The sequence below is a fragment of the Sinocyclocheilus grahami genome, unplaced genomic scaffold (genome assembly GCF_001515645.1).
Source record: "Sinocyclocheilus grahami isolate Dianchi unplaced genomic scaffold, SAMN03320097.WGS_v1.1 scaffold1.1, whole genome shotgun sequence".
Classification (NCBI taxonomy): domain Eukaryota; kingdom Metazoa; phylum Chordata; class Actinopteri; order Cypriniformes; family Cyprinidae; genus Sinocyclocheilus; species Sinocyclocheilus grahami.
In genome coordinates, this window is record NW_015505180.1 from 4,518,441 (window position 1) to 4,531,484 (window position 13,044).

General features: G+C 39.8%; 1 protein-coding gene across 1 annotated transcript in view; it reads left to right on the forward strand.

Moving 5' to 3' along the window:
* Positions 1-9,944, forward strand: part of apaf1 (apoptotic peptidase activating factor 1) — a 29,790-nt gene extending 19,846 nt beyond the window's left edge. Inside the window, exons 17-26 of the mRNA XM_016283490.1 lie at positions 237-365; positions 1,166-1,291; positions 1,399-1,518; positions 1,621-1,746; positions 3,718-3,843; positions 4,489-4,617; positions 5,603-5,728; positions 6,836-6,961; positions 7,889-8,035; positions 9,849-9,944. Coding sequence (XP_016138976.1) covers positions 237-365; positions 1,166-1,291; positions 1,399-1,518; positions 1,621-1,746; positions 3,718-3,843; positions 4,489-4,617; positions 5,603-5,728; positions 6,836-6,961; positions 7,889-8,035; positions 9,849-9,944 — 1,251 coding nt within the window. The remainder of the gene's footprint in view (positions 1-236; positions 366-1,165; positions 1,292-1,398; positions 1,519-1,620; positions 1,747-3,717; positions 3,844-4,488; positions 4,618-5,602; positions 5,729-6,835; positions 6,962-7,888; positions 8,036-9,848) is intronic.
* The last annotated feature ends 3,100 nt before the right edge of the window (positions 9,945-13,044 follow it).

Genomic DNA, 13,044 nt, shown 5'->3' on the forward strand with positions numbered 1-13,044 from the left:
TTTTTTTTATCTGATTCACATCAATCACACAAACACTTAAATTTAACAGGCATAATCTTATGATAATGTACTTTAATGCATCAATTCAAATAAAAGCATTCATAAAACACAAATTTCCCTTTCAGTTATCTACTGAAGTTGATGGAAGATTTTTGTCTTTTTTTTGTGTTGGTATTCCTATTTTCCCTGTGCTCGTGGTTTGTGTTAACTCTGTATATTGTCTTTGTATCGTGTAGGTGTTTGAGGTAAAGACGTCAGACATGCTGTTGGAGATGAAGACGAGTCGTCTGAGCACAGTGCAGTACTGCCACGCGTGTCCCAACAGCAGCCTGCTGGCCGTTGCTCTCTCTCATTACACTGTAGAGGTACAGCACACCGTGAAGAGAAAACAGTTTGTTAAATTACTCTGTAGCCAGCATTTCCAAACACACTTTGCCTCTTAACTTAACTCTAGGGTAGTGTTTTTGTTTCCATACCATAGCTTTGTGTCACCAAGAGACCAAGATCTTTAATATTCAGGTGAAATGATTCACTTAAACTATCACACCTGCTGAATTGCACCCCTTAGTTGTGTTTTAGCTTCTGTGTCTAAGGGAGATCCAAGTGTCTTTATAGTACACCACTGTTCATAGGTTGGAGGTTGTTTTTTTAAAGTTTCTTCTCAAGGCTGTATTTATTTGATCAAAATACAGTAAGCAGTAATATTGTGAAATTATTTAAAATAACTTTTCTATTTCAATATTTTTTAAAGATTAAAAAAAAATCTTAATTTGTGTGACACAGCTGATTAAAAAAATCGAATTTTTGTAGATACCATGATACCCCCACCCCCCCACACAGGTTTTTTTTAATAGAAAGTTTAAAATAACATGCAGTTCATGAGTACTATATTTATTTGAAAATCATTTGTAACAAATGTCTTTACTGTCATTTGATCAATTTAATGCATCCTTGCTGAATAAAAGTATTATTTTAAGAATCTTACTTATACCTAACATCTGAACAGAAGCGTTTTAGACAACAGCCAGTGCAGATTTACATGACAAGTTCACAGGACATGCAGACATGTTGGTTATTAAGTATTAAGAATGAACAATGTAAAACATGGGATAAGGTAAATCTGATTTGTGTTAATGTTGGGATGTTTTTTTTTTTTTTTTTTAAGTTGTGGAACTTTGAGACCAGTAAAAAGAAAGCCGAATGCAACGGTCATCTAAGCTGGGTTCATTGTGTCCAGTTTTCACCTGATGGCTCACTCCTGCTGTCCTCCTCCTCTGATCAGACCATCAGGGTAAGCTAGCTTTGGGCCCTCTCTTACTGTAGCGTGACAGTTTTTTTTGCAGTTATTCTTTGAACAGTATTGACCTGTTATCACAACAAGTGTTAACGCTTGTCTAGCTGTGGGAAACAGATCGGGTTCACACCTCCTCTGCTGCGGCTCTGAAGCGGGATTCTGATGTTCTCTTCTCCCACAGTGACGTTACAATGGTGGCACCAGACAGCAGAAACCGATTACAGGTACAGTCCACCAGAGTCATGCACATCTAGTGCTAGCTTGCTGCTGTTTTTTGTTTGATTGCATATATATATTACATGTAATGTTGCATTTTGGTCAATCAGGTACGGACCGGATTGGCAGGTGCCATTCTGTTTGAGAGTGAAGAGTTGCCATCCAGGATTCGCTGTACGTGTATCAGCAGAAATGCTTCATTTGTGGCCCTAGGAACTGAGGATGGAACTGTACAGGTATTTCACCTGTTGGGATATCATCATCTCCAACTGTCTCATCCTAATATTATACTCAATTTATTGGGTTTTTGGATGAGCATGCAAAGCACTCTGGGAAAAAATAGCCTTTAGGATGCTTGTGGGTGTTTTGACTCACCTCCGGCAATGAGATTTGCCATGGCTGTCAACTGCTCTCCGCCTTCTAATCTCTCGCCCTTCCTTTCCCAAACCCGTCCCTTCCCTTCTCTCCCCACTGAATGTCGTTGTGCTGGAGGCGAGTGTTGGCCTCCTGTGCTGCACAGTGTGTACTGTAGTGTAATAGATGTGACTGGTATGTCGGTTACAGCGGGGACGCCTAGAGGTAACAGCTGACTGATAGAATAAGCAGTGTTATCAATCTTACATTACACCCATTTACTGCCAAACAACCATTTATTTAGATTGCTCCTCTCCATCTCTGCCTGATTGTCTGTATTCACCTTAAAGAGAGATTGACAGATGGCTTTAAATAAGCAGAACAAAAACTTGAAGAAATGTACCTGGTTCAGTACAAATGAAACACTGTTGACAGCCCAGCCAGTATTACATACTGTTTACCACCGACAATTACAACAAATATTTATTTTAATTTCTTTTTTTTTAACTTATTTTTAAACTGAAGTTATTTTTGTGTTAATTGTGATGTTGATTATATTGAACATTTCAGCTGAAACATCTTTAAACAATGTTGATCTTACATTTTATAAAACAATTTGCAACTTTGTTAATGTAAATAAGGCTTCCCTTCATCTGCAGTGATGTTGGTACCAATATGAAACACCAGAGGGCACCAGATTGTTACTGGACTGTGTAGAACAGGGGTGCCCAAACTCAGTCCTGGAGGTCCGGTGTCCTGCAGAGTTTAGCTCCAACCCCAATTAGACACACCTGAAGCAACTAATCAAGCTCTTACTAGTCATACTAGAAACTTCCAGGCAGGTGTGTTGAGGCAAGTTGGAGCTAAACTCTGCAGGACACCGGCCCTCCAGGACCGAGTTTGGGCACCCCTGGTGTAGAACATGGCAAGCATGAACGGCTCACTACTAAAGCAATTGTCTTGCAGTAAAAACAATTAGTCTGTAATGGAGGGTTTCTTGCATGTCTTTTTTCCCCCCCAAAGAGATCCCTGGCATTATTGAAGTGAGTGGAAAAATTGAGAGATGAGGTCTTTGTGTATATGTGTGCGCAGACAGGAAGAGTGAAAGTTAGACAGTTTCTGAAGAACACTGGATGGAGAACCTTGCAGCTGCTGAACTTACAGCGTGATTTTGTGCTGGCACTAGGGCTAGAGACAGGTACAGTGCAGGTATGGTGAGTGGCAAGTGTGTGAAATGTCATGGGCTGTTCACACAGCGATTATTTATGTGACTTTCTTTACAATGTTTCAAAAAATCCGTTTGAAATAATGCTGTCGAATGTTTTCAAAGATTTCTGAAAAAAGTTTCCCCAAAAACATTAAGCAGCACAGCCGTTTTCAACATTAAGAAATTATTCTTGAGCACCAAGTCAGCATATTAGACTGATTTCTGAAGAATAATTTGTCTTTAACACTGACATTGTTATTTTTGTGTTCTGTACACTTTCATACTTGATTTCTGAAATCAACATTTTCACAGCATTTGATCACGCAAGACCAGAATACCAGCCCGCAAGCACAAATACCTCTTATTTACTTTGCAAAAACACAGCACACTCTCCCGTAGCTCCAGGCAGCTTTTGAAGTTTGCGTTTTGAAGCAGAATGGTTTTTTCTAGAAGTACAGGTTTGCTGAATTTTTTTTGCCATCATCTTTGTCATTATTTCTCCTCACTTTTAAAAGGCTCTTTTTTTTTTCTCTCTCTCTCTCTAATTTTTAGTAGTACAATAATAATTGTACACCATCAAGTAAACAAAAATAAAAGGAAAAGTTGCAATTGCATTTGAAGTTTTACATTGTCTATCTGTCTGAAGGTGTTGGAGGTTCCATCTGGAAAAACATCACTGAAGCTCACGGGTCACACTAGGACTGTTCACCACTGTCAGTTCACTGATGATGGTGAAACCCTCATCACATCCTCAGAAGACACCACTGTCCGGGTAATTCACTTTTAATTGTTGCTCATAATGAAGATGTGGTCTATTCTCTTTAGTTTTTTAGTCAAATAAAAAGAAATGTCTATACTTAATGTCATTTATCACATTTTATTAACCAAACATTCCTGTTTATGTTTCATCTGTGATTCGTGCAAAATTTCTTTCAGTGAGGACAAATTACCGTTTTTTTTTTTGGTGTGTGTGTGTTAGGATGTGGTTGTTTATTACGTCTTTTTGATAAAAACCTTTTATATGAATTTTCTGGCTGTGAGAAAAAGTCTCATATGCAGTTTGCAGGTGCAATTTAGTAATTAGGCCACATGCTCACAAACTTCTGCAGCAGCTGTTGTGCTTGTTTGAGAAGTTTTGAGCACTGGGTCATTACAGGGCTCATTGTATCATTGGTGACAAGCAGAGAAAGTGTGAGCAGGGGAAAACTGTTTGTGAACTGCTGCATGCACATTGAAATTCTGTAAGAATGGATAGTGACAGTCATTAAGACCTTTAGGACTTGTGTAGTAGGATCAAAGTTTATCACTTTGAACCAAAATCAGTACTTCAAATGTGATAAGCTTAGCAAATCAGTTTCAGGAGACCTTAAATGTCAAAGTTAACGTTTGAAAGGATGAACGTTGTCTTCGTCTGCAGGTGTGGAAGTGGAGGACAGGTGAGTGTCTGGTGCTGCAGGGCCATAAGGAGCCGGTCAGGAAGTTTCACCTGTTGAACAACTCTTCTTCCTCTCACCTATTGTCATGGTCGTTTGATGGCACTCTTAAGGTAAACAGAGCCTCTACAAATTTTTCTGCATTTGAATGAATCAATCTTTAGGACACAGAGAGTGTGAAGGATGTTGTGAAGACCACATATAACTATTTTCTGTAGACTGCATTGCTTTCAGTGCAAAACATGGTTATCAAGTCCAAATTGTGGACTGAAAGCCCAGTCAATCATGATAATTAGGTGATGCATGCAGTTAATCACTTGCAAACAGCTTTTTTTAAGATCTCAACAGCAGAAGTTGTTACACTTCACCCCAGTTGTAATCAGGGCTTCTGGGGGAAAGATCGTTTGTGGTCCACAACTTCCTGCCACTTTCCACCAATAGGGTACAAAAATTTGGCCCATGAAAAGAGGTGCTTAACCTTGATTCAAAGTCTCAGTAAATTATAAAAGCCTTTCGATTTCCTGTTCCATTTGTATGAGGTCTAAATAGTTTTGAATTGATTTTTTTCTAGCAATAGAAAGAATGAAAAATTAAGAATAGAATGGACTGTTTTTAAAAAGAACTACACCTAACTGGTTAACAGGAGTGCAAATTTAGTATGAATTAGGCTTTAACATTGTAGGGTCTAGCATGGTTGTTTATAGTGTCTAGTAAATTCATGAATTACGAAAATTTATTTAATGTAAAAGTTTTAATGTAAAATATTCTTTTTTTTTATAGAATTGCATATTGCGGTTTTTTTTTATTAATTTTTTTTATTTGTTGGATATAGTCATCTGCGGTGAGACAGGCCAAAATAGATACAGAAAAGGTTTAAAACTAGCAACCCTTCATATAATTTTTTTCCCCCTTTGTTTTATAATTTAATTTTAATTTAATAAATTTTATAATTTATAAGTTTATAATTGTCATACATTATCAATTTTTAAAGTTTTAATTGTTTAACTCAAATCATGGGACACTGAAGTGTACCATATTAATGCAAAGCTCATCCAGACATTTTCAGCAAAGTAGTCTTTTCGTTTCTTTTTGTTGCAGGTCTGGGATCTGAACAGAGGGCATATGCTGCAAGACCTTGAGTGTCATAAGGGTGCTGTCCTGTCATGTGATGTGTCCTCTGACGGACGTCTCTTTGCCACCACATCGGCTGATAGGACTGCTAAGGTCAGAGAACAGAGGTCACAAATTCATACATCAGATCAGTGTCAGTGGACAAGATATTGTTCACATTTAACTCTCAGAGCTTCGGCTGCCTCTGTGTTTACATCCTGGGCTCTGACTGTGTGAACACCTGCTCCCGTTACGCTGTTAGGTTGTGTTCACGCTAGGTGTGAGTCGGTGTTGGCAGGTGCTAGGTGACTACCTGGAGTATCTTTACTGAGCCTTGGGTGCTTGCGTTAATGATGCCACGTACGGCCAAATACTGCCTAATTAACTTTGTGTGAACACAGTGCAAAAGCTCACAGATACACGTACACACACGCATAGCGCCCTCTGTTTGTGGTATCAGAGGTCAGAGTCCAGTCTGCTCATCTGGGAGCGTAATGAGATGAAGTTCTCACTCTGCTTCTACCAGATATTGTTCACATTTGCCTCTGTGTTTACATCCTGGGCTCTGACTGTGTGAACACCTGCTCCCGTTACGCTGTTAGGTTGTTCACGCTAGGTGTGAGTCGGTGTTGGCAGGTGCTAGGTGACTACCTGGAGTATCTTTACTGAGCCTTGGGTGCTTGCGTTAATGATGCCACGTACGGCCAAATACTGCCTAATTAACTTTGTGTGAACACAGTGCAAAAGCTCACAGATACACGTACACACACGCATAGCGCCCTCTGTTTGTGGTATCAGAGGTCAGAGTCCAGTCTGCTCATCTGGGAGCGTAATGAGATGAAGTTCTCACTCTGCTTCTACCAGAAAACCTTTCTAATGAGATGCCATGTTCACGTCTGTCTGCCAGATCTTCTCACCGATTGGTGAGAGAGAGGATGGCAAAGTGAATTTGGAGAGCAGATCAGAAAAATCATTCATGCCAAATGGACCCACCACAATTAATGACTAACTCTTGACTAAAATTAGAGATGGAAAAACAAATTTCAAGCAGCAGTTTTGATGATTTGCTCAACTTTGTTCTGATTCCAATTTATTATATTAACCATTTCACAAAGAGATCTCTCAAAAACGACATTAGATCTCTTCAAATTACTTTACAGTTTTGCGCTTGTTCGGTTCATGCTATAAAATGGCTTATAACTGCTGATATTGTTCCCTAAGGTATGGAGCAGTGCCTCGTGGGAGAACACTTTTTTACTGAAGGGACACAAGGACTGCGTTCGTAGCTGCCGTTTTTCTTGGAACAACAAGCGACTTGCGACGGGTGATGACAACGGAGAAATCAGGGTAAATTAAATCTTAAGCTGCTTCATACTGTGAATCATCTGAGTTAAAAGGAATAAAGATCTGATTGTGGCCTTGATAAAACTTCAGAGGGATTTTTATGTGTTATGGTAAGGATTTTTGATATTTGCGACCCAATCCTTACTTTTTTTACTTTATACATTTTTTGTTTTGTTTTTTAAACCAAGAGAGTAATGATTCCTAATAAAAGTACTCTCAGATCTTTTTGGACAGCAAGTGTTGGCAAAAGTTCTACATATTAACTGCACAGTTTTTTTTTTCTCTTGTTATTTGGGTGAATTGAACAATCACCCAAATAGAGTTGTAAAGAAGTTGTAATGGCAAAGTAATCAATTACGGTGAATTTTGGACATCTGTGAATGCGAGCAGATATTATGACCACATTGAGAGCAAATGGAGATATTAAGAGAAGTGATGCAAGGACAAATATGTCTTGATGCCTCAGCATCGCCTCCATGTCAGTTCTACCAAGCCTTCTTTCTGAGTCTTTTTTTTTTTTTTTTGCGGGGAGACGGACCCCAGTGCTCAGAACCATAAAGGAAAGATCTACCTCATCAATTAAAGATGCTGCTCGCGAAGAGAGAAAGTGAGAGAAAACCACAGAAAGAGAAATGCTGTGATGTTTTAATTCATGGCTTGTGGTGCTTTTTCAAAGCTCACGTCTCTGTAACACTGTTTACTGCCACAGAGAAATGTCAAGTCCCACATCACAGAGTAATATCTGTAAATCAGGCTTTAGTGCTGTAAAAAAGGATATATTTGCATTTGGCATTTTTATTTTCTCAAAAGCGATTTCTGATTCAAACAAGAAACATTGATGCATTATAAATACACTTTTGTGGAATCCGTGTTGTGCCGTATGCATTTTGATAACCCATTTATTTTGTGCTAATGTTGTGTATCTTAAAGCTGTGGAGCATGCTGGATGGAGCTCTTCTGAAGATCTGTTCCCAGGCCACTAAGGACTCCATGGACTCTTTCCACGGTGGATGGGTGACTGACCTGCACTTCTCCCCTGATAACAGAGTACTGGTCTCTACCGGCGGATACATCAAGGTACAGTTATTATACAGATGATGTCTCTGTGTTCTTAGTGGCGCACCCTGGAAAAGAGCTGTTTTTTGATTAGCTTCATTTATCCTGAGAATGGTGCATGTGCGATTATGATTTAGAGCTGGGTAAAAATAATACAAAGATTTGTAACTTTGTTTAATTGGTGAATTAAAAATGCAGCATAATCAGTGTAGCCTGAGACGAGGGTCTGAAACTCTGCTAGGTATAATTTACAGCGTCAGCAGATATTTAATTAATTAATAAATATTTATATTAAAATATACCCAGTGAATCGTATTGAATTTGAACATCTGTTATTACCGTTTATTATCGTTATAATTATTATACCTTTATTGATAATAATACTTATTATTATAGTAATACTCCATTGCCCTGCATTCTTTCTGAGGCGTCGTGCAAAAGTGCAACCAAGATGAAGTCTCGCCAGTCTCTGCTTTATTATCAATCAGACGCTTGTCCAATCGCTCATGTCACAGAGGCACATTATCATGTCAGGAACGGAGCGAGACTAAGTTCCATCAAAAATGTCAGCCATTATCCATCACGCATTGCAACTTCTTTATTAATACACTTAGAGCCGTCTTTACATTGAGTAAGTGTCACAGGCATAATGATGCTTCATCACGCATCAATCTGTCAGTTTATCAAATGTGTCTGCATCTGGCTGCCCTCTGCTCCTGACCCTCTGCTCGAGTGTGCGAGCAACGGATCCGTCGGAGACCCAATAATAAGCTCTGATTGATCGCCAGCTGTCCTCACACTAAGGATCTCGCTGTGTATAATATCAAATGATAAATTAATCATCGTCAGTGTTGGTTCCACATCCCCAGCCAAACCTCTTCATCAGACCGAACCAAACCTGCCGTAAATCTGCTACGACCACACAAAGGAAGGAGGTGCATGAGACGTGACGCGTCAATGGTGCGCTTCCCGCTGTAGATGCGCTTCTGTTCCGATTTGAGAATTAACGTCACCTGCAGGATCCGGTTATATATCAGAGCATAGGTTGTGTGAAGTTGCAATAGTAGATTAGTAAGTTCCTGTGAAGAATCCCTGGGTATTTAATTTCCTGTCCATGTTGTCACTTGCTTTTATGTCAGACATGTGATATAGACAAACTTTGACATTTTCAAAGCAAAATTATGATCTGAGCCATGACCTAGCAGTTTGCACATTTAGTTGCTGTGCTCGTGCGGCGGCACAAGTTTGAATTCAGCCTGCAACGTTGTCCTGTTTTCAACATCTTCTCTATCACCAATTGTGTTTAAAAAAAAAAAAAAGCCCTCAAAAAGATTTTAAAAGAATGTAATGAAATGAAGCTGAATTTTGTCAGGTGTCATAATAGGACAGCAGCCTCGTTTGCTCTGTTAAACTCTGTTTAGCTTGTCATTCAGATGGCAGAAAGAGTCTTGTGTATATATCACCACGCCTGATCTTGTTTGGCATGGCAGCTCTCTGCATTCACTTTGAGGTGATCTGCCTCTCGGCAGCAGCTACATCTTTTGATGTCTGCCTTCCGCAGTTTGTCGTTGACATTTCTATTTGTATCGAGCCATCAGCGAGGCTTATTCTTTGACACCACTTGCAGTTCAGTCAATCAGAGTACAAAAACAACTGACTTGACTGGCCTGCCGCCATCCACGTTTAATCTCACGGTAACGGATCTTAGTTCATTTAAAGTCAGACAGCAAGTCAGGGATTCATTAGTAAATGCTCACAGATTCAATATTCAGAATGACTCGAAGTAATTTGTGAGACGTATATATGTAGTAACTTTTTGTCTTCTGTTTTTCAGACAGTGAATCCCAAACAAAACTCCCACACTGGCGAGCAAACCTTTTTTGGGTGCATGATGAGTGTCTCTCACTTAAGCCTGTCATTTCTGACATGATTTTGTGTGGCAGTATGAACACTGCATTGTTTTTTTTTTCATTTTATGACAAGTCGCAACCAGCGTTTAGGTGTAATAACGCCAGCTGTGTCTGAGTGTAACCATATAGTTACTGGAGCTGTTTGCACTGTTATTGTAGTTTCATTTAAGCATCACTTTTATCATTAATACCTATTGACCCCTAACTGAAGCAAAAACAAACATAGTATTAATCTGTTATTTTGGAAGCATTCTGTCCTTTTGTCTCTCTGTCCTCATTGAGACCGGACATGTCCCGTCCAACCCACTTTCACCCGCAGAGGACAAATCTGCAGGGCATCTGTCTTTTTATACCGTTTCCTTGTCTGTTTTCGGTCTCATCATCGGGATGTCTGAAGTCTGCATGTCTATTTTTGTCACTTTTTTTCTTAAATCTAGCCAACAGGGTAACATGCAGGAAAGAATGATGCTACACGCATGAGTCTGTAGAACTAATTTTGCCCTTCACTCTATAAATGTTTTCTGTGTGTGCTTGTGATTTATAAAGGCTTCTTTCCGTTTAGCTTTCACTAGGGGTGCTCCGATTGATCGGCTATCGATTGCTATCGGCCGATAATTGCTTTGGGAAGTCTGATCGGCGGTCTCTATAAAGACCGATCTCATAAACGGATCTCAATCTGATGACGCGCCTGCCTGAGAGGTTCAGCATGACATGCAGCGGCACCGTCTCGATCTCTGTCAGCCGCGGGATGTGGCAGTATGAACACTGCATTGTTTTTTTCCCATTTTATGACAAGTCGCAACCAGCGTTTAGGTGCAATAACGCCAGCTGTGTCTGAGTGCAACCATATAGTTACTGGAGCTGTTTGCACTGTTATTGTAGTTTCATTTAAGCATCACTTTTATCATTAATACCTATTGACCCCTAACTGAAGCAAAAAAAAACATAGTATTAATCTGTTATTTTGGAAGCATTCTGTCCTTTTGTCTCTCTGTCCTCATTGAGACCGGACATGTCCCGTCTCCAGTCCAACCCACTTTCACCCGCAGAGGACAAATCTGCAGGGCATCTGTCTTTTTATACCGTTTCCTTGTCTGTTTTCGGTCTCATTCATCGGGATGTCTGAAGTCTGCATGTCTATTTTTGTCACTTTTTTTCTTAAATCTAGCCAACAGGGTAACATGCAGGAAAGAATGATGCTACACGCATGAGTCTGTAGAACTCATTTTGCCCTTCACTCTGTAAATGTTTTCTGTGTGTGCTTGTGATTTATAAAGGCTTCTTTCCGTTTAGCTTTCACTAGGGGTGCTCCGATTGATCGGCTATCGATTGCTATCGGCCGATAATTGCTTTGGGAAGTCTGATCAGCGGTCTCTATAAAGACCGATCTCATAAACGGATCTCAATCTGATGACGTGCCTGCCTTGAGAGGTTCAGCATGACATGCAGCGGCACCGTCTCGATCTCTGTCATGACTACATAATTTAGTTTGTGGGTAGGTTTCTCAGTGAGACTTGAAGAAAAACAAGGAATTACAGATTTTCAGTGTCGTCTTTAAAAAAAAAAAAACAAGTAAATGTGTAATGATACAAATATGAAGTGCTGTAACCCGAGTACAATTTGTCCATGCAGATACACCACTGGATTATCAAAAGGTGAACATGTAATTGTTTTTGGTGTTTACAACATGCTTAATGTGAATATAAAATGCAATGCAATCAATGAAGACCAAGGCAAGTAGTCTGACTGTCATTGATGTTAATGAATTTATTATTGGCACATTTGTTCTTCCCCAGAGCTTTACGGTGTACAGCATGAAAGTAGATGCAAGTGATTTTTGCATGTCACAGGTAAGAAATGTTAAAGAGCAAAAAAATGTAGATCTTTTATGTGTGTTTAAAAGGGAGGAGGGCAGTGCTGACACAGCAGCGGTCATGCTCCGTCTGTTTCTGACACTTCCTGTTGGCAGCTGGCTGATGAAAACAGACAGCGCACTGTGTCTAAATGTCATTGTTGAGCAGAGCTGTGTTGTACAGTCACCGTAGACTGCATTAGTTGTTTGTGAGAGAAGTGTTTTTTGTGTTAAGTATGAAGATGTAGTGTTTTTGTTTTGAGGTGAGAGGCGGCAGGTCTGTGGAGCCCCTTTTCTGTATGTGCCGATCACACAATGACATTCTCAATCACCGCAACAAGCCACAACCTCGCATTGCACTAGGCTGGGGTGTCCAATCCGGTTCTTTGAGATCCACCTTCCTGCACAGTCCACTTCCAACTGTAATCAAATGTACCTGTCTGTAATCAAACTTTTTCTGAATGACTTTAGTTGCTTGTGGGTTTAAAATGACCTTTGCTGGTAGGTACATCTCCACAAACTGGATTGGGCACCCCTGCGCTACATTTCCCCAGACCATTGACAAGCTTGCCGTTCAATAATATCACATTCTATCACCCAAGCCAGTTCATCTGTGGTATGAACAAGAGTTACCTCATTACTTTTTCAGCGCTCCCTTACTGGTGAAATTGTTGCTAGAGGTTCAGTGAAAACTCAACTTTCTCTAAACCATTACATAACCCACCATAGCATCCCCAAGCTGATGCCACCTGTGGTCAAAGTCTGCTTTGTTGAAAAGGTTTGGGCTTTTTGCAGATGTAACAACTGATTTTTTGGAATAGGCCGGGTGATTTTCTGTTCTATCCCTTTCCTTAGCATGTATTGACTGTTGAGGTACAGAAATCATTTATCTTGTGTATCTCAACTACACATTTCAAACCATTTCTTAAGCACATTAAACAAGTGTTTGCATTTTACACAATTGTCCATTTCACTTTTGACTAGTTACTCCACTTTACCCAATTACACAGTAGGGGTTGCATCGACTAGTCGACTTCAATGCTCTGACATGATGCTTTAAGCTTGACGTCGACTAGTCGCTGGTCCTATAGAGGGCGCAACAGGATAAGAAATCTTTGAAGGACTTCCACATTTACACTCAGTTTCCAAACAGTTCAAATGACAAATAAATGCATACTCTGAAAGCGCTCAACAAGACGTGTGATTATATTACTGGATGCTCGAAATTGAATGGGAGAACGCATGTTTTAAACGGCTTATTGTACAGG